Raw genomic sequence first — 23,062 nt, 5'->3', positions numbered from 1 at the left:
TAAAAATTATTAGATTTAAAGCTGGTACAGCATGTTTTAATATGGCTGAAATATACATTTAAAACTGTATTAATTTCTATCTGCATCCATATTCTCTTTTGCAAATGACCACATTGAGAAAGAGTGTGTGATGGTAGATAGATGAATCCTCCCAGGCTGAATGAAGAACAGTACTACAGATGGATGGTTAAAAAAAGAGACAATTTAAGAATGTACCTTCTATCTGCTTGATGATTTAGATTACTCATTGACTAAGAATTCAGAGTATTCTTAGTTTAAAAATATATTTGCAAATCTTACACATAGTATTCTATACTGCATGTCTAAGTGAATTGGCACATCTTTCCAGGAGAACGAAAACCAACCTGACCTACTCTTGAGAAATTGGAAGAAAGCCTTTTGTTGATTTATGAAATAAATGAGAATGATTGTGTGATGGTTTTACAAAAGGATTCTACTTGATTACACACAGCATATCTCATATCTGACAGCCTCATTGTCAGTTTCTGCATTCCCACATTATATAAACCCCCCCAGCTGGCCTCACAACCCCCACATATTCTCTCACATCGAAGGTATCTATAGAATATTTCTGGAATTTCTGTGCATTCTCATAGCAGCCCATGTGACTGCACTCTTGTCACCTGACAGGATGTATGTCCAAATAAGGTGAGATGAGACACAGGCAGTCTTAAAGGGGCAGTTACATTCTTGAAGGTTTCCTTTGAATGAACCACAGAGAATCGCTGTATGAAACAGGTGCAGAGCAGCCTTTGAAAGACAGTGATTATAGTCAGGAGAATTTCTTTTTTTAGTAAGCAACATAAGCATGATCCAATAATTATTAGTGCATGACATACATGCAACCACTATAGATTTCAGCTCACAATGCATGTGCATGGCTATAGAGACTAGTCATTCGTAACACCGCTGCAAGGCCAAGAAACGGTTTTGGGTTCTCACCTAAACGCTCGTAACTCATTGAGTCGTTGCTCCTTCACACTGACACAATAAACTAAAGTGCCTGTGAAGGCTGTGACTCCTATTAATAGGCCTGGTGACAGAAAACAGCTGCTGCACCAAACACCGCACATCCGACTGACAGTGTAATGATAAGGGAAATGAGAGAAAGAGAGAGAGGAAAAGAGAGAAAGGGAATATGAGATGCTTGCGGAATGAGGTCTTGAAGAGAAGAGAGGGTCTGATAAGGGCCACGTGCACACTGCAAGGTGCGAGAGTGATAGCCGCATTGAACAAACCCCCTAAATGATCATACTCCGAGGCTACGTTCACAGAGGCAGTGTTTGGGATTGACAACCATGCTGAATTGTCCTGTTCACACAATAGAAACAGATCGAATAATATTTGTATGAACGAATAATACAAAGTGAAGTCAAGCACCTTTTCTATGCTCAAGGTAGTCGTGATTAATGCTTGCAACTATAGCGACAGTTAGGGCTGCACAATTAATCGCAATTTCATGATATGGCTTAGTCCAAAGATCACATTGCAAACACTGCGTTTCAATTAAATAAATATATGCGCTGCATGTTTCAGAATGAAGAGCAGCACTGTGTTCTTTTACATGCAAGCAGCTCACGATCCAGTGTTTTTGATATCTCAAAGTGAATCAGTTGACTGTAAAATGCCGATCCACATGAACTCATCTCTACATGTGCTCTGAGTTTGGCTCACTCAAGCCGCCTTTCCACTGCACAGGACAATCGACAGCCGATGGACCGGAAGTCATTCATTTTCTATGGAGAGTCGCACAGGAGATGCGGATGCAAAATTTTCGCATCCGATTTGAACTTGAGCGACTACACCGTATGCGACACGCCGACCGGATGTGATGTAATCCAATGTATTTCAATCAGATGAGAAAATCAGTGAGAATTATTAATACTTTTTGTTTAACTTTATCAGAAACACTTGATACACTTAAAAACTTTTAAAAATGCATGGTTATTGATAAGTAATCAATTATAATGTAATATTTATATTTTTTAATCATGTGTGGCACCGTATTGTCCCTAAAATTATTGGCGGTTATTTGTCATATTAGCATAGCTGTTTGTTTGCATTCATTTAATCATTCCACCATGGTGAAAGTTTGAAGGATAAAGGCTCTTGCTTTTGCATTCCTTTACTGGAGAAGTCAATGTGGGAAAAACACTAACTCGAGAATTACCGTTTAGTGAAAGAGATGCGCCGTAACGGGGAAGATTTACGAGACAGCGACAGTTTACCCATGTTGCCACGCAAGATCATACTGAAAGTTCATTACGACTGCCACTGGGGGAAGAATTCCGACAGTCGTATCCGAACGCCGTGTGTAGCGGAAAGGTGGCTTTCTAGCGTGCATTTCTCAAAGTTCAAGGCTCAAGAAAGAAGGAGGGGAGAACATGACACTGAATGTAAAGTTTTAATCACAAAATTAACAACAATACGAAAGCTGACTGCAGCATACACATAATTACGTGATTACAGTAATAAAGATGGCAACTTGCGAACCTGAAAGCCTTATCACAATTAACAAATCATTATGTAATGTCCAATTGAGCAATTAATTAATTTGACAAATATTACTTAACCAACAGCAAATTTTAATGATTTTTTGTTTACAGTAGTGAATGTAGTTGTCACTTTTGTTTAACCGAACGGTGTGTGGTGTGCATAACTATATTTAGTGCTCTGCTTTTTAAAATATGTCATCAGCAACTTGTTCAGTTTGGATCCCACTACTTTGTTGAAGTGAATTTGGTTGTAAAAAATGATTGTCACTCACCTTAACAAGCTGTAGGCCTATGTGTACAAAACAGATTTAAGCACTCAGAAGATGAGTGACATCCATATTTAGCTGCATTGTGTACGTGGTGAGGTGTTGTAGGTGTTAAGAAGAGGAGTGAGTAAAATAATCATGCATTGGGCCCAGAGAGCAGAATAAACAGAGAAGAGCAAAGTAAAAAGTAAAGAGGGAATGCAACCATGAGAAAGATATGACTGGACTGAAAATGACTCTGGGGGAGGGTAACTCAAAAAATGTTTGCTGATGAACAACTGGGAATGAGAAAACATGATCATAGAGAGGGTTCTGAATGCAGAGAGAGATTCCTTTGTGTTGTCAAATACACATTATGCATTGTTAATTATGCATTCTCTCGCATTCATTCTTCTCAAGCGTTGCATAAACACCCTGTCGGATGCAAAAACACACATTTTTGCCATGTTATGTGGCCGAACGCATATGAAAGATGCAGAAAGATGCAACAGAGACAGGAAAACAGCGACAGAGAGAGCAGGAGCGAGAGAGGCAGCCAGTCTGTAGGGATGCAAGTAGGGGGAGGAATTTGGTTTCCATGGCAACATGCGGGAGGCTGAGCTCTAGGTGTCCGTTCCAGCTCTAACTGCGTTGCACTGCACCGGCCCTCGCCTCGCCTCGCTCCCCCCATCCTCCCCCACTCGCTTTCCCTCTGCAGCTCTCTCTTCATCCCTCCCTTCCACCTCATACCCCTCCTAATGTGTGGAAGACACGACACCACATTCAGCTCAGCATCAGCCAGCCCTGCTGTCAACAGAACGCTGCTGCCTTGCAGAGAGCCTGCGCTTTGATGTAGACAATGGAGGCTCTCTGTTCTGTCCCACGCTCTTCAGCCACGACCCGAAACCACACCCACACGGCCATCTCCACCTCACACCCCCATCCCTCACACTAGATCTCCGCTCATCTGAAACGCTAGTGCCCGCAGGCACTGTGCTGCCACATGCCGCCGGGGGTGCTGTGATTGGGAGGACATGAAAATGAGAGCTGCCATGATAGTAGAACACGATTGTTGTGAGTATTTCTGGAAAACTGTGTGATGACAGTGTCATCATGGCTGATTTCACTGCTGCCTGGCTACAATCTACATATGTTGACACAACTGCACTGCAACCATCCATGTGTATTCACTAATATGAATATGCATCGTGAAAAACATTTCGAAATTAGCTTGTGGTCAAAATCTAACCAATGGAAATGTGTTTTATGATTGCATCATATTCATAAGTATTAAATTGCACACCACTGAGCCCAACAATAAAGATCTTGATATTTTCAGAGGCCCAAATTTTGCTCTTAACAATGTTTTAATATGTTAGAGGGAATTTTATTTTATACTTTTCATAAACTTTTTCAGTAACACTTCACAATAATGTTTCAAATTAGTTAACCTCTTTAGTTAACATGAACTAATAATGAACTGCACTTCTACAGCATTTATTAATCTTTGTTAATGTTAATTCCAACATTTACTGATACATTATTAAAATCACAAGTTGTATTTGTTAACAATAATTAATGCACAGTGAAGGAACATGAATAATCAATAACTAACATTAAAAAAGATTAACCAATACAGTAACAAATGCATTGCCAATAGTAAGTTCAAGTTAATTAACACATTAACTAATGTTAACAAATGAAACCTTATTGTAAAGTGTTACCACTTTTCTTTATAAAAATAAAATAAAATATAAAAATCTGGAAATTATGATACTATAATTTAACACAGTGACTGCTTTAAATCCAAACACTGGAAAATGGTGGCATACGGTCATTTGTTTATGATTTTCCAGCCCATTCTCATTCTTTTTTAATCAGCAAGATAATGTCATTTTGTCACAATGAACATTTATTCTAAATCAGCAGAATCTGCCACAACAATGTTCAGTAGATCACACAAAACTACATTTTATAAGTTTCCAAGGCATAACAACACATGGTATGTCGTTCACACAGAACATGTTTTTTCATTCCACTGTGTTGCTTTTCCATTCATTTAACTTCAGACGACATCTAAAAAAATGCAGCACTCATGCGAAAGACACTGAAAACAGAGATGTGACAGGACAGTAAAGTATGTCCTTCTAGTCTGTTTACATAGACAACCAGTTAAAAATCAGGCAGCGGAAAGTGTTGTGTGTGAACAACTGACAGTATCGCCAACAGGCTGAAACTTTCTCACACTGTTCATAAACCATCAGGCCGTCCTTAATTGATAATTGCTGAGCACTGACACATGAGATGTACTAGACATCAAAGTATAAACAAATCTACCTATGCCTATACCAAATCCTATGCCAGTTTAGAGCTCATGTAACATGTTATGCGTTATAAATCTTCTATTTTTATAAAAAGTAGTATTCCTGATTCAGCAACCACTAACCTTTGGTGCCTCCACATGGGATCGGCTTACTAGTCCAGCCACTCTCTCCACCTTCTGAGAGCTCCTCCTGCTGGTCACACGCACACGTGACACACCCTCTTCACCCGAAGTCTGCAAATCCAAATCACACAGAATCAGTAGATTGCACAGATAGACCAAATTTTAAATAAATAAATAAATTGAAGTAGGGGTTCAATTTAGTCAAACATAGTGGTTCTGAATACAAATATAGCAATTTAACAGAGAATAGTGCAGACAGGTTAGCATCACCATTTGCAAGATGGTTTATATGGACACAGACATCTGTATTATAATAAAAGAGAAAACAAGTGCCACCAAACATACTGAAACAAAAACATGCACTAAAACATAGCCTACTTTTTGACCATTATCTACAATCACAACTATAAAATCTGTCAGGGAAATGCTGTCATTATATAGCATTTTAGACCAAAAGACACACAACCAGGGCCAGAACATGATAAGATTAGTTCCTACCTGTTTATCATAATGTATGCCGCAGTCACAGGCCACAGGCAGCAGAGGGCAGCCTTTGGAAAAGGCCATGACAGCAGACGGAACAAAGACTCTCACTTTCCCTTCCAAAATGGTAACAAACTGAACTCTAGAATGTTCTTTTAGGATCTGTCCTATTCTGACTCTCATACTGTAGCAATGTGTGTTCATATAAACACAAACACACAGAGGCATGCAGGTTTACAGCATTAGGCCAAGCCACACCCATTTAAGTTGATGCAAATAAAAGCACAAATAAAGTCACATCTAAAATCATTTTTACAAAACCTGCTATCAAGGCAACATACAACAAAACACAAAGCAAATTTACCGTTTTTATCATTGCCTTCATTGGACAACCATGAACTGAATTGAAAAATGGTTGCCAAGCCCCGGGTCTGCCGTCATATTATCATCAGCTCAGCTACGAGATGGACACTGCAGCTGAAAACATGCAGGATTGCTGCAGTCTCAAACACAGAGAGGAACATGGAGGCGCTGCTGGTGTCCAGTGCCATTGAATCACTGCTGACACATGACATACTGCTCGCAATATATACTGGGGCTGGATTATGTACAGCTTGATACATTTAACTAAACAGTTTAGCCAATATTCACTATATAAATCTGACACCAAATTATGTAACGTTATATCACTGACTGTAACTGTAGCTAATAAAAAAAATGAAAAGCAAGACACACTTGCTGTTTAACACAAAGGCTTTGTAATGATTGCTGTAAATTATTCCAGGGTCTTTTTTTCCTTCCTTCTGCACCAAATCGGGGAATTTGCAGACTCATTTCATTTAACGTCTCTCAGGTGACCGCACGCTGTGAATGCTAATGAAGCCTGAGCTGGACATTCCCTCAGAACCAGCCTCGCTCACTCTCAAAAAAACAGAGAACAGGGCTGTGCCTGGACACACACTCACACTGAGGCCTTTAACGCTCTCCACCACACATCATATAGTGACCCCTGCAGTAATTTTGTGGAACATGTGTCACAATAGTATGATGCTTCTGGAAACTGACAGTTGGGGATTTGAAATTGGATAGATTATACTCACAGAGATTGTCTGAATGTCCACTATTCATTTGTTTAGTTAATGTGTTTTGCCTCAATCAAAATTTTTAAAATGATCAATCATTGCTTGGCTTTTACCTGAGCATCTACCATCACCAATTTACAACCTAAATAAATATATAACATTTAAATTATAATAATTATAATAATATTATGTATATATATATATATATATATATATATATATATATATATATATATATACACACACACACACACACACACACACACACACACCAGGTACACCTGTTTAACTGCTCGTTAATGCATGTCTAATCAGCCAATCACACGGCAGCAACTAAATGCATTTAAGCATGTAGTCAAGATGATCTGTTGAAGTTCAAACTGAGCATCAGAATGGGGAAGAAAGGTGATTTAAGTGACTTTGAATATGGCATGGTTGTTGGTGCCAGGCGGGCTGGTCTGAGTATTTCAGAAACTGCTAATCTACTGGGATTTTCATGCACAACCATCTCTAGGGTTTACAGAGAATGGTAAAAAAAAAAGAGAAATTCCCAGAAAATAGCCAGTGATCGCTAGTTCTGTGGCCGAAAATGCCTTGTTGATGCCAAAGGTCAGAGGAGAATGGCCAGACTGGTTGGAGCAGACAGAAAATAACCTCCCATTACAACCAATGTCAGCAGAAGAGCATCTCTGAACACACAACACGTCAAACCTTGAAGCAGACGTGCTACAGCAGCAGAAGACACACCGGGTGCCACTACTGTCAGCTAAGAACAGGAAACTGAGGTTATAATTCGCACAGGCCCACCAAAAATTGGACAATAGAAGATTGGAAAAACGTTGCCTGGTCTGATGAGCCTCGATTTCTGCAGCAACATTCAAGTGGTATAGGGTCAGAATTTGGCGTAAACAAATTGAAAGGTTCAGGCTGCTGCTGTTGGTGTAATGGTGTGGAGGATACTTTCTTGGCACACTTTGGGCCCCTTAGTACCAATTGAGCACCGTTTAAACGCCACAGCCTATCTGAGTATTGTTGCTGACCATGTCCATCTCTTTATGGGCACAGTGAACACATCTTCTGATGGCTACTTCCAGCAGGATAACACACCATGTCACAAAGCTCAAATCATCTCAAACCGGTTTCTTGAACATGACAATGAGTTCACTGTACTTAAATGGCCTCCACAGTCAACAGATCTCAATCCAGTAGAGCATCCTTGGGATGTAGTGGAATGGGAGATTCGCATCATGGATGTGCAGCTGACAAATGTGACAAATCTTAATATGGACCAAAATTTATATATATATTAATATATAATTTAATATTTTTTAATGATCAAACTTCTGCAAAGACAAAAGGAGAATGGTTTCCATGCTCTTTTCCAATGAATTAATATGAACTGGGGTTGAAGCTTTAAAGTGTCAAAATGGATGCAAAATCACATAAAAAGTGGTTTACATAAATCAAAATGATGAGATACCAAGTCATAATGATGTCAAACTAGTTTTCAATCTCTTTTTGTGAACATTTCTAAACATCCAAGACCAAGAAATCAAAAAGCAAGCAAAATTTTTTTAAAAATAAAAATATCTTCTATATCATCTTTTATGGGATGTTTAGGTATTTTTTACTGGGAAAAAGACAAAAATACTGATTAAGTAAATCTTTTTAGCGCAATTTTCCATCGGACAAAATTGCGATTGTTAACTCATGATTTCTGTTCTGTCTGTGCGCACCAATCTTGCACTTCTATCTACTCCTCAACCAGACCACCTAGAGACTTCGGGTTTTCGGCATTATGTTAAGGAAGGTCTAATCTCGGGAACGCACAAAAAAAAATCCAGGAAAAGATTTACTATATCTTAGTGTTGTGATCCCATGACATCAGAAAATTGCGCTAAAACACTCACTGAGTTTTTATTACTTGTTTTCTCTCTCTGTCATCTGTACTATCCATTCAGTGCGATCGTGAGATTACTGACATCTTTAGAGCACATTCTAGATTTTACAGAGTTCAGACTTTTTTCAAACACTGTTTTTAGCTATTTCAAGGTATAAAACTATATTTTGGATGTAATGTTAAATATTTTACCCTGATATTCTACCCTAATTTTCTATGATCAATCACTAAAAACTGTACACTTAAAAGAAGCTATAGAAAATGCAAATAGACCGTTTAGACCTGTACAAGTTTCCTTTATGGTCCAGAGTAGTTACAGATGGTGCGGCTCACCAGCAAAGTGAGTTTGTGAAGCTGTTTGCAACACCAAAAAAAAAGAAATCAGACAAAAATTCACCCCAATTTTGGATCATCTGAAACCATGTAGGGGATGGAAAACTTCATTCTATCATCTTTTAAAACATCAATCACAGGGCACTGCTGTACTGGACGAATAGAGACTATTTTAGTCAAACCCGAGTGTATGTTTGTGTGTACCCTCAGAGAGACCACAGAGTGATCCTCCCTCACTGCAGTTGCTTTTAACAGAATCCAGACAGAAGTTGAGGTTATTTTTTGTACTTTCCCTATAAATACTTTGTATGGTCACGTGATTGCAGACACTTGTAACGAAAGGTCCTGGTGACATCATCACACAGCCCACGAGGAGCACTTGGTGTTATCACTGCAGTGCTTTCTAGATATGACTAATGTTCTGTAGCGTCTGTAACTTCCACACACTCTATCTTTCATTTCGCCACTCTTTTTTCTATTTTTTTGTTCAGTATTTCTCTGTAAACTTCCCTTCAGTTTTTTCTAAACCTCAGCTTTTCTAAACCCTTTCTTCTCAGCTAATCATTGGTGTGTTATTAGTGTGTTATTGGGGACAGAAAAAAGTATTGGTGTCAATATGTAAATGAACCATAAAAGTATCATAAAAATGGCCCATATGACTCTTGTGCTACATTGCTTAAACCACATGATAGCGTTGAGCAAATAACAGGCTAACTTTAAGATATTCAGTGATAATCTTCACCTGCTGTGAGCTGTTAACTGCTTTGACTGGATCGAGTCAGTGACTTGAACATGAGATCTAGACAGGTCAGATTTGTTTATGATAACAGGGATATAAGGGTTTGGAACAACATAGGGAAGAGTAAATAATGGCATGTAATAAAATAAAGCTGCCCTTTCTCTGGGGCTCTTACCTCCCATGTGTCCACAGAGCTGCTCTCTTTAACTCCATTTTGTGCTGCATTCATTTGCAGGGTTACTTCGTAGCATTCCTGAATATCTGAGAATAATGGAATAGCGATGTCATTGAATGCATCCATTTAAATAATGCAGGTATTTACACTGAAATATGTAATACCTTCATTACATTTTTAGATTGAAAGCAGATGTATGCAAGGTTGCTGTTGGCACTGTGGTATTATGTGCATGTGATTCTAAATAAATTTGTAAAAATAATACAACAAAATGAAAATGTGTAGTATAAATAATGTTGGCATTCCATTCCATTCCAAGGATTAAATAACTCAAAAATGAAATTTCCAATTTAGAATTGTCATTTACACGCCCTCATGTTGTTATAACCCTCTATGACTTACTTTCCAGAGTGAAACATCTTTTTAGCACCAAATTACACACATACAACGTTGCTATTCATATTCATTTTTTTTTCAGAGAAACTAATGTTTTGCAAACATAATGGTCATCATTTTCTCTTAAACTTACTACAAAGCTTCAAATGTTGCTTCTGCTAACACACCCAGGACCAATGCTAGGGTCTCAAAACAGAACTTGTGATCGGCACCGTGCAGGAACCGAGACACCAGACTAGAGACTGTTTCCCAACAGAAACTCCTTTTAAAGCTTTTAAACCCCTTTTAAACCCTGTGTGGAATAACACATGATACTCTCTCAGGAATGAAAGGAAATGTTTCAGAGTTATGAACACTGCCCTCGTTTCTAGAAAAATGATGTACCAGTGAAGATGAAGGTCCCCTCAAAGCCCACTGGCTGGACGGCCATCAAGAACCCCACTCCATCCAAGTCATAGAGCACATAGCCCAATACGACATTCAGATCTACTATCACAAACCAGTCTTCGAACTGCAACACGATTAGCTTCAGGGTGAGAATCTTGAACCTGTATTTCTGAAGAGTACGGTTCAGGCCCCTTATATCTAGAATCGGAAGCAGCCGAATTAGCAAACTGAAAAGGACCTACCGAACTGTCCAAATTTTTTAATCACTCTTGAGAAAAGATGGGGCAAATATTCGGTTGGGCGCCTTACTCACAAGGGGTGAAGTGGCCCTACAACTGTGGTCATCGTGAAGGAAGCCTGCCTTGTCCACCAAGCCTTGTAGGGCCTACAAGGCTTGGTGGATAAGGCAGGCTTCCTCCACGACGATGCGTTTTAGGGGGAAAGATAGCCCATAAACATCTCTTCCAACCTCGGCACCGCTGCATACCCGTGTGCATACCAACCACCGTAGAGAATGTCAAAGTGGCCTGCGTATGCACTTCCGCCGAGTACGGATTCTTCGAAGAACCTCAATCCGGAAAAAAGGTCTGGGAAGAAAGGTAGCAGGCAGCGGGGAGGTAGCTCTCGGACAGATGTCAAATAGTGGCTATCTAGTCTGGACCGCGCAACCCGTCTCTTTTCATCAGGCCACTCAAGGTTTAACTTGGCCCACACATACGGCTTCTGAAGACAAAGAAGCTGGCTACACGCTGACATGGCATCTGTTTATACATGGTTTCAGTCAAGTACTATGCTACGTAGCTATGTCATCACACTCAGCCAAACGCTGATTGGTGTGTGTAAACATGCTTCAGCGTTCCCATAGCATCAAGCCATGACGTGGCGTTGAGTTCCACTTGAAAGGGAACTACCCTTTAATGGTCCTCAACAATAGATTAGTTAGTCTTTTAGCCATGCCAAAAAGCACAGGTGCACAGTCTTCACAAGTCAAGTGTGCAAGGTCAAGAGCAATGTCAACTTTTGGCTCAACTTGAGCATCGCTCCCTCTATTGAGGGTCTCTATAAATATCGTCCAGGGGCCTCATCCAAAATTCCTGTCCATCCTGGGTTTAGAGAGCCAGAGCAATCACACTCACTTAGAGAGGCTTTTATCGTGACTCACGACAGCACAGTGCCTGCAGACATTAGCAGAGGTAACAGTGGCTCTGGTGTTGAGGGTCAAGCATTAAGCTATGAGCTAATTACACTAATGCAAATTGGGACAATTAAAAATAACATGTTAAAATCATCAGTACACACTTTCCACCTTATTCCTACGCCCCATGACGCTTTGCGAGAATTATGGGTGTAACTTCCGTTAAGCTATAAACAATCAGTGAAACGCTCTCTCTATGAATGCAATACGTAAAAAAAAAGTGTCACAATGAGATGACATTAATCTACTCACCCTTCAACCATCGAACATTAAAAGGAAATTTAAAAGCATCAACAAGGTATTTCAACAGACCAAATAACCCCAAAAGCGCTTGAAAAGAAAACTGCTTGGTTTGAAAGTGACTTCAATAACACCTGACAATTGACCTGTTTTGCCCGGAATTTCGCTAATGTGACTGCACCTTGAATGTTAATGGAATGTAGCATTTTTAGCATGCGATATACATCTCAAATTTTAACGGGAAATGATGTTATTCACAGCCACAACATTTTGACTCGTCTTCATAATCTGGACTAAATTTTGACATACACGAGTTACTCAATATTAACCTCTAGATATTATTGTTTACAGTTATATAAAAGCAATATCATAATCATTCTAATGGTCTGAATATCAGAATGGCTGTAATTTTCTGAACAACAACATTCTTGCTCTTGTCTTATTGCTTAGGCACAATATGTAACTTTTTTGCTTTAAAATTAGCAAAAATCACTATATCTACGTTATATATTTTTTTTAGTTGTGTACTTACACTATCCTGACTGTTTCCAACAACTTTCAAACCAGGAGAATTTTTAATTAAATTTTTAGACACGGCACGTTTCTTTATTTCCGTTTTGTCGCAGTCAATGGCGTCATATCCGCGTTGTCCCTGGTTTCTGCCTATGGTTTCCGCTCGTACTGCCATGGTAACCAGAGCTATACATACAACCGGCGTAGCGTCATAGAACGTCTCTGAAAAGGTTCACGCCCACTTTTAGGGGAAAACAATCCGGCGAGCGCCATACACAGTAACAGATTGAGGACGTGTACTAACCCTTACAAACATGTAATTTTGTATTTAAACATTTTTTTTCACACAGTAGGCTACCCCTATTATGTATTTGTATTTAATTATTTTTTTCCACACAGTATTTTGTATTTTTTATTTTATTTTAAATACATTTCCATGTATTTATGCCCATCTCTGCCTGCCATCATCATCAATATCTTGCTGTTATGGAAATATCATGAATTACGGATGATGCTATCGAAAGCTAAATCAGGCTAGTTGTATAGCTGGACAGAAACGTGCACTCAGTAGCTACTCTAAATATAAAGACACAATATTATACATTTAAAGATGTTTACTTATTAAAACCGTAGTAAAATCATTCACTGGCTACCTGGTGACTCGATGAGGTACGAGTAAATGTCCGGGTAAGCCACTGGGTGGGGTTGATAGACCAATTTGACGCTGGTAGAATGAAACGGATATGTTTTTAAGTTGCCCAAATTAAGTTTATAAATGTATCGTTCACGCTCTATGGAAGGCAGGGTGGACATATAATTACTCAACGTATTTCATCTAAGTGATTTCTGAAGTTATACACGTCTGCCGGCTGTGTACGAACGTTGTTTTGTGCCGCTATTTTGTATTGAAGTCTATGGGAAGTCTGGTTTGTTTTCCCCTAAAAAGGGGCGGTTACAAAATTGACAGTTAAGTTCCCGGATGTGCCGGTTGTATGTATGAGCAGAGCCCTCTGATTAACCAAAGCGACAGACGCAGACAACTGTGGAGTTTGCAATGTCTATTTGCACGCTGTTGTTGTTTCGTTCAAACATTATGGACCATGGCAAGCAGACTTTGGATAAACAAGTAATAAAAACTCAGTGAGTGTTTTAGCGCAATTTTCTGACGTCATGGGATCACAACACTAAGAGATAGTAAATGTTTTCCTGGATTTTTTTTGTGCGTTCCCGAGATTAGACCTTCCTTAACATAATGCCGAAAACCCGAAGTCTCTAGGTGGTCTGGTTGAGGAGTAGATAGAAGTGCAAGATTGGTGCGCACAGACAGAACAGAAATCATGAGTTAACAATCGCAATTTTTTCCGGTGGAAAATTGCGCTAAAAAGGAAAACTAAAACGAGAATCAATATCAGCGCGGTGTTTTCGAGATGCCGAGAGCTCCCATAGACAGTATATAAACGAGAGCTCTACGTCCGAGACTTCGACCGCTCCTACATGTACTTTATTAAACAGGTGAGCACATTTACATAAAACTAATCAATGTTATAGGCCTATAGTTCAACAATGATAAAATGTTAGAATATGATCTGTATGTTATTCTAATGTTGATCTAGCTTACTGCTAGTCTCATACAGACAAACTAACACATACATTTCAACACATTCAAATGCAGTTTAGTGTGCTAATGTAATGTTAGACCAGGTGACACAGCACTTCGTTACCTCACAAGTTTAATTTGTCTAATAAACTGACCTGTGAGTAGTAATTCTGCGTGTAGTTCGGTAGAATGAAATGTCTGTATTCCTTTTATATCCGCGGGACTCGCGTCGCGTTTGGAGCTGATTGCTGTCTCTTAGCAATCCCGACCTGCTTCATATCACAGTCATGATATAAGCATCGATGTATTCAGTAAACATTATTAGATCGGCCGGCTTGACGTTGACGACAACATCCATAATTCTTAGCATGTGTTGCGTCATCAAACTACGCCTTTGTTATTGTTAAGAGGTTAGCGACCCCTAGTGGCGAAAAATTCCATACTGTACGTTTAAAGTCACCATGAAATCAGATTTGACTATTCTTATTTTTTATGGAATATTGTGGTATATATTATAAATGATTTATCTGTGCGCATCATTCATTTAAAAAAAATTAACTAACTTACTCTCCCTCCCTCCAGCAACTTTCTTCTCTTCTCTGGTGACTTGTTTCCGGATGCAAGGGCAGGAAAACCTGTCACTCACATGAGACCACAGCAATAGCAAACCACAATGATACAATCAATTCCCAGTGGACAAAATCAATTCCCGTACAAGATTATTTTTCTTGTTCGAGAAGCTGTTTCATTCGGATATTTAAAAAAAAGAACTTCTCTTACATCAAAGCCAGACTTCTACTGTCCAAGTCGTGCCCTCAAAGGTAGGGTAGGCAATGTTCTTCATAAACTTTTTGTTATACTGGATTAAACTCTCTTCACATCCTAATTGCAATCAATAACAGAACTGGTACAAATATTTAAAAATGTACATATATCTTCAGTGGAAGTCTCAGGACCAAAAATTGTTCATCCAATCATTGCATTCAGTCCGAATGTGTTTTGGGGGAGGCGTGGCTTTGGAGAGCGCACTGAAGGAGGGGTGGGATCTTATGCTTTCAAAGCTGGCTTGCTATTGCTGGCCTCTCCAAAATTGCCTACCCTACCTTCAAACCAGAACGACTTGTTTCTTTACCTCATCCTTCTACCCTCTATACGTCTTACCTCATTAACTCTCAGGTCACTAACTGCCGTGGCCTGTGGTCACCAACAGAGGGACGACCAGCTGATGAGAATGGAGGGAGACAATACTGCTGATGTCACCCACACTCCCACACTGGCCCACAGCCTGAACTAACAACATAATGAGATGCTTGTTACCTCGCTGTGCCTTTGAAGCATAACACTCTCGGCCCCCTTTGCACTGGAAGAAACAAGCAAGTCTTTTTTAAGACGGAAGAAGAAAGAGCTAGAGAGAATAGCACTTTTTTGGAGCGATATGCAGTGAACTTGGACTGGCAACACATGCGGACGATGTACGTGTGTGGGGGGGGGGCTGTTAGGGGCAGTAATGAAGTCCCACTGGGGTGCAGCGGGAAAGACAGAAGAAGAATGGGGCTATGTGACTCATCTGTGTCTGTGTGAGCCTGTGTGAGTGGGAGGAGAACAGTGTGTGGGAAGCGGTTTCATCGCCTGGCTGGCCAGAGCCAGATGAGAAAGTGAGAGAGCAGAGAAAAGAAAGAGAGCGACGGAGAAAGTAAACTAAAGCGTAGAGTCTTCCACTAAATGGTGCATGATTATAAAACATGCAGCTGTATGATGAATAGAAATGTATAAGTGTGTCAGACGGAAACACCTCCTCGTTTAGTAAAGCTGTCTTGAATGGCTTTGAAGATGTGTAAGTATCTTCATCAAGGAGACCTTTCCCCTCTAATGCATTTTTGAGTGAAACATACAGTAGCAGGCAACTTCAATGATTATTCATATAGAGCTGCTTTCTCTCAACATTAAAACACATGGATGTAACAGATTGTGTGTGCACTAAAATCCTTTTGCAGCTGAATGTAGACAATCGGTTCTGTAAAACATACTTTGATATATGGGCACATTTATCTCAGACAAAGTCCTAGTTAAATGATACTTTTTCCCACAAAAAAATGCATTCCAGCAGAATGTTCCCAGATCCAAGTAAATCCTAAAAGACCACATAAATTCCTGGCCACTGAACAGAAAACACAAAGTCCTTTTACTTAACTGCACAGTCCTCTCCACATAATAATTTTTACACAACTGCTCTCCTTTTCACTAGCTAACTCATTTCAATGTCAGTATGAAGTTCACACATAGGCTACTTGATTTGTTAAAAACTGGGTTTTAAAACTTGTCTGGTGTTAAAAATTGCCCTGAATCAGTTGATCGCATATACAGAAACTAAATTCATTAATTAATATATGGTAAGTCTTATTTCATCCTTTATAATACTTTAATGCACAAATTACACATGTAATATAATTTGTCACACACTGTATGGTAATTTACAATACAGCTGCAGAGATTTGTAAAAGAAAAAAATACCACTTTAATTCCTCTCTGGGTACCTTGGGTCAATTTATAATATTTTACCATATATTTAAATAGTTATTGTGAAATATTGTTTAATACTACAAAAACACAGATTCTTGACAGACTAACAATACCGTTCAAAAGTTTGGGGTCAGTACGTTTTTTTTTATAGTAATTAATAATTTTATTATGAATTAAAATATCCCTAAATAGATATTTAGTGTATTTAAACTAAATATTTTGATCTAAATTGATCAAAAGTGACAGCTGAGACATTCATAATGTTACAAAAAAATCTATTTATAAATAAATGTTATTTTAAATAGATGTATTAAAGAATTCAGCACAACTGTTTTCAACTTTGATAATAATCAGAAATGATTATTGAAATAATTTCTGAAGGATCATGTGACAATGATTCCATTAGCCATTAAATTGCATTATAAAGAATATTAAAATAGAAAACAGTTATTCTAATTGTAACAATATTTCACAATTTTACTGTTTATAGTGCATTTTTATTCAAATAATCGCAGCCTTATTGAGCATAAGAGACTTCTTTAAAAATTATTTTAAAAATGTTAATGATCCCAAACTTTTGAACAGGAGTGTACATTAGCAAAGTTTGCTTTATAAAAATGCAGGACTGCAAAAGATTCTAAGGTAGGATTGACAATTTTAAGGTGAGGCTTAGTGAGGAATCAATTAAATCAATCAATTTAGGCTTTTACTTTAGCGGTTTTAAATGGTTTTTCTATTAAACTTGTGGGAAAAAGTATTAGAAATGTGGTTATAAAGTGAAAGTGAAATAGGACTTGTTACAGTATCTAAAGGAGGAACTACAGGTTGTTGTTGTTTTACAGCATGAACTAGTTTAACTTGGAAAGTACTGGGGAATTATGGATTGTAAGTTTTCCCCAGCAATGAAAATAGCCCTGCCTTGATATTGGGTCAAATTTGGGCACAGAACCTGTGTGATCCATAATCTCTTTGTGTGTTTGGAAACAAAGAGATGAGTGTGCAGTTAGGAAAACCTTTGTTCGAAATTGTGCAATCATGCAGACAACCAAACAAATTTTCCTCCTCCCACAGTGCATCACAGGACTGAATTGGTACAGCCTCATTCAATCCCCAATATATTCGATGATCTTTGATGCCACATAAATCAAAAAGCTTTCGACTTTAGAGTCTCAGAACACTTTAATTATGTGAATGATCTACAAACCCAATATTAAATAATATAAAAATTAATACAACATATAATATAAAATAATAATACTATAATGTTTAAATATAAAATAATATAAAAATTAAACTAGGTGCTACTTTATCCACCCTCAATCGTCCTCATTTTTGCTAGAATTCGTATTGTATTGCCTTTTTTAACTCTGGCCAACACCCAAGAGGCTGGAGAGATGATTGAAACCACATGTTGCTTAACTCAGCCTTACATGACCCCTCTTCTCAGTACCTGAGAGAGCGAATGGGCCGTCCTGCGCAAAGCGTAACACCCTGCCTAATCTGGCCTGAGGTCAGAAGGGAGTACAGCACTGCGGCCAAGAACTGTTTGTTTATCAATCTACCTACATGTTATCCCACATTTCCGCTAATGATCCAGCCTATGTCTGGAATGTGTGGAATCCTTATCCGCTTACTGTGTTATGCCAGTTTCGGACTGGGACACTATAGAAATGGACTGGGACTGATTCAAAGTAATATAAATAAGAGCATTTGCAACATAGGTTTGGCCTGCTGTAGTCAAACAGCTTTTTTCGCGGCACAGAAAAGCGCATACCTAAATGCCAGTAGCAGGAGCCAAGTTTCTTTCAGAAAATGATCTAAAAAACTTTAGGCCTGAATCACACAGCTCACCACTATAAAACATAAATATGAATATTTTAAGTGACTGACACTTTCTCTAATACCAGAGACATTATAATAAAAAGGTAAATGCCCTCAATAATCTCCAAATGCCTTTAAACTAAAAAAGAAACAATTTACACACTACCGTTCAAAAGTTTGGGGATTTTTTAAAATACATACATTTTATTTAGCAAGGATGCTTTGAACTGTTCAAAAATGACAGTAAAGACTTGATATACAAAACATTTCCATTAGTGCTGTCAAATCGATTAATCGCGATTAATCGTATCTAACGTAAAAGTTTGTGCTTACATAATATATATGTGTGTATATATATATTATTACATTTATATATATATTGTATGTCTGTGTGTGTATATACTGTATGCACACACACACACACACATATTTCTACACATATATACTGTATATATATATATATTTGTGTGTGTGTGTGTATGTACATATACACACACACACACACACACACACGCATAGACACATACAGACATACTTTATATAAAATATATACAATTTGATCACATAATGTAAACACAAACTTTTGTCAGATGCGACTATTCGTGATTAATCAATTTGACAGCACTCATTTTTAAATAAATGCTGTTCATCAAAGCATCCAGAAAAAAAAATCACAGTTTTCACAAAAATATTAAACAGCACAACTGTTTTCAACATTGATAAGAAGACAAAATCATTCTTAAGCTGCAAACCAGAATTATAAGAATAATTTCTGAAGGATCATGTGACACTGAAGACTGGAGTAATGGCTATAAAATGTATCCTATAACTATAACATTTTTGTTATTTTCTATGCCAGCTCTTCATAGAATGACCAAAGCATGCATAACAATATCATGTACTTCATAATAAGCTTATCATGCCTATCAAGCACACCGGCATACGAGAAAACTCAAGATCGGGGGAAACCTGTCCCTCTCCTCACTACAGTCCCATGGCAACACAACCCCATGTCTTGGTCACAGCCCCTGTGGTCCTACACTTCTGCATCACAGCAACAGCAACAGGCATGCCTCATTAAACACTGGGCCTGGTAATTAAGAGAACCACTCAACCGTTTCATAATGAGACTAATTTGTTTCCTTTGCAGGACAAAAACTAAAAATAAGTTAGGAAATCTCTTATTTTAGTTAGATGCATCTCACATAACAGTGTTATCTATTATTATCAGTATGTTTTCTTTTTCTGGCTGTTGTGAGACATCATTAAAATATGACAGAACATATTTTATATATTCCGCATTGATAAATCAGTTGGGGTTGTGAAAGTCTGATTCTTTGTGTAACATGAGAACAGTGGCACAAACTTTGGTAAACATTTTGTAATTTACTGTATGAGTCGAGTTCTCAAATCCTTGTTAAAGATCAAGCCATTGGTGACAACAGCAATGGCTCATTCAAGATTTCATTTAAAAAACAGACAACCTTTTGTTTTTATACTGAAAGAACCTATTTACGTGACTTAATCTAATAAATCAAAACTTGGTTAATGTCAAAATAACAAACTTGTAAAAGTCACAGAAGGTGCAAGTTAATTTGTAAGGTAGAGTTAATAATGTGTTTGTTTACTAGGCACAGCTATTACATCCTAAAGCCATTATTAATGCGAAGGAGGACATTGAGGTAATTGGTCCAAGGACAAAAAACAAAATATACCATTTAGAAAACCATCAGCAGCGTTTAGTAAAGTTGAACAAATAGTAACACGACTTCTTGGAAAGATTTTGCTCAGCATGGAATATGCTGGAATCAAGAGGCACAGCCCTATATAATGACAGTTAATCATTATTTGTTTGAGATCCATTACAGTTTACACAGAAACAAACCTCACCCAGCAGAGCATGAAAAAGATGACTGCCAAAGATGGTGGAGACCTTTTCCACACTGGTCTTCAGGGCCTGTTCCTCTGGGGTAGTCAAACTTGCCTGGTACTGTTTCAGTAGCCCAACTGCTCTTTTAGTATCTGAAATAAAAGAGAGGACAAGGATTACTATTTCAGTACTCCTAATCATTTTAATGCCTTTTTCATCCATTACCTACATTCTCCTTGTGACAGTCTGAAGACATTTTTAGACGTTCAAACTGTATGTTTAATACCGAAAAGGCAGATGCGTGAAATCTTCCATTACTTGCCTATAATTATAAGAGCCCCTGGAAGGGGCGAGAAGCCAGATGTTTGACTCAACCAGGGCCGTCTAACAACAATTTTTTAACTAACGGCTAAAAATAAATGAATGATTTAGTCTTGAGTGTTGGTTAGTGAGTTATTCTTGTGGACTAACAGAGACCATTCAGTGGCCTCAAAATTATTTGGACACTTAAGTTACACTTAAAATGCATTAGAAAACAAATAACGTTGAAATAAGTTAACCATTTTCACAATAACAATGTGTGTTTAAAAGCTAACACTTATTAAAAGCTTTGAAAATGGTGCTTGTGTATTGTCTTTCTTTAAAGTAAATGCTTATTAGTTTTATTTTTTGGTACGTAATGCGTTGATATTGATAGATTTTTAAGTAACTTATTGTTTTTGTAATTCTTCAGGTGCTGGTTGAAGGGAAGATGAGGTTAACAGAGGTAGGAGGTTCCACAAAACATCACAGTTTGTGATGGGTTAAACAGGGTCATAGTGTCGCCTATACACTTGACATTCATTGAGCTTCTGTAAAGAATAGCGGATTTTTATTAAAAGTAGCCTACATAATCCCACTTCAGACTAATGCTTTCTGTTTCCCATGTGGGTTTAACAGAAATTTCTCTTGAAAATACACGAAGAAATTTCTCTTGAAAATACACATCGACACCGAGAAAAGTGTAAAAGAACTAAAACCTATGAAATTACTGTCATATCTGCATTAGCCATATATGATATCGGTTTCTTATAACGAATAAAGTTGACTGTTTTACCGGAACTTACCATATTTATGGACCATGATGTGAAGATTGTTGCAGTTAGTTTGAAAACTGGTCCTGTAAATCCAAAACGTTTCGACTAACGTTAGTTCTCCAAATAAATAACAACGCTTTAAAATCCTTCTCGGGGCCAACTGTCCCTTTCTAGTTTGTCTCCGAACAGACTTTTAAAAGTTTTGCCGTAATTTCCCCACAGTGACGATATGTTTCTTTGGGAAGTTCTAGTATTGACGACGGGAGTAAGTTAGTGCAGTTGGCAGGAGATGCGTGTTGTGGTAGTAACGTTAGTGAGAGTGTGAAGCTTCCCGTTATCTGCCTTTGGGAAGTTTTGAGGGGAATTGGGGGGGCGGTCTGCAGTAACAGGGTCTTACTCATCCTTCATCCAAATGTAAACTGTGGATAAATAAGCGTGTCTGTCTTTATGGTGGAAAAACATGCAGCTTGTAACGGCGAACCAAATCATAATGTGTGAACGTGTGGCTACTAAAGAAAAAAGGAAGGAAAAAAGGGGTTATAAATGATAACTTCAAATATAGGCTACCTGACATTTATTTCGTAAGTCTTTCGGAAAACACCCTGTTTGCCATGAAGGGGTGATGCAAGTTTGGCCATGGAAATGATTATTCCAAAGTGTCGCATGCCACCTAGTGGAGAAAGAGTGAACCTGCTTCAAGTGGGTCTGTCGCCCTTTTTAGCAATAAAGAGTTTTTCTTTGAAAAGGGAAAACAAATTATATCAATAACCAGCGTGATTAGGTAGGAGCCTCAAGTTTTTCCACAATGTTTTTAAGCCGGTGTTTTTTCTCGCCTCTATGAACGCTTTAAGCAAAATAAAATCCCGGAGTGGAGTCGCTCCAGATCCAGATCTGGATGACACAAAGCTTTACGTTTGCGTTGATGAGACTGTATAAAAAGATCGCATTTATTCTATAACAATGTAATTACGAAACAGCCACAACATTTCTCATTTTTATACAAGGAATTCACATTAAAATGTTGCCTATGACATACAGTGGAAACTGGCCAACCATTTTATCATTTGATGCAGGTCACAAAATCAAGGTCACAAAATTTTTCCTTTTAAAAAAAATCTGAAAACAACTGAAGTTGTTATGCCAACAAGGACGCATGAAGATGACATTTATTTTAAACCAAACTAACACCACTTAATAGAAATTTGCTGGATACTATTTTATGATTAATAGGCCTATAATTGATGATAAATTATTAATTTTCACAATCTTTTAAATAACCAGTGGGGAGCTGGATATTTAAAATGTAGGTGTTGTGCTCCTTAATTTGCCTGTTTTTATAATGCCATCCATATATTCAGGGCTAGTGGAACCAAATGTAATATTTCAAGAATCAGTCATTGCAATTCCCATACTGATTGATTAGATGTATGTTAGCAGGGTGGCATAAATTATCACATTTGTTGTTGTACAAAAAAAAAATAAACAAGGTTCATCACACTATAACATTGATATATTTTAAATATCACTT

General features: G+C 38.0%; 1 protein-coding gene across 4 annotated transcripts in view; it reads right to left on the bottom strand.

Moving 5' to 3' along the window:
• Nucleotides 1–21,857, bottom strand: part of dlg3 (discs, large homolog 3) — a 95,495-nt gene extending 73,638 nt beyond the window's left edge. For all 4 annotated transcript variants that reach the window (XM_081381868.1, XM_081381869.1, XM_081381870.1 and 1 more), the window contains exons 1-4: nt 21,565–21,857; nt 20,479–20,610; nt 9,920–10,005; nt 5,208–5,318 (exon numbers count right to left, since the gene is read on the bottom strand). In XM_081381868.1, the coding sequence (XP_081237994.1) occupies nt 5,208–5,318; nt 9,920–10,005; nt 20,479–20,610; nt 21,565–21,580 (345 nt within the window). In that variant the 5' untranslated portion in view covers nt 21,581–21,857. The remainder of the gene's footprint in view (nt 1–5,207; nt 5,319–9,919; nt 10,006–20,478; nt 20,611–21,564) is intronic.
• Between the last annotated feature and the right edge of the window lie 1,205 nt (nt 21,858–23,062).

The sequence above is a fragment of the Scardinius erythrophthalmus genome (genome assembly GCF_964197995.2).
Source record: "Scardinius erythrophthalmus genome assembly, chromosome: 13".
In the NCBI taxonomy this organism is placed as follows: Eukaryota; Metazoa; Chordata; class Actinopteri; order Cypriniformes; family Leuciscidae; genus Scardinius; species Scardinius erythrophthalmus.
The sequence above is the reverse complement of the archived record's forward strand: the minus strand, read 5'-3'. Positions and strand labels throughout refer to the sequence as shown.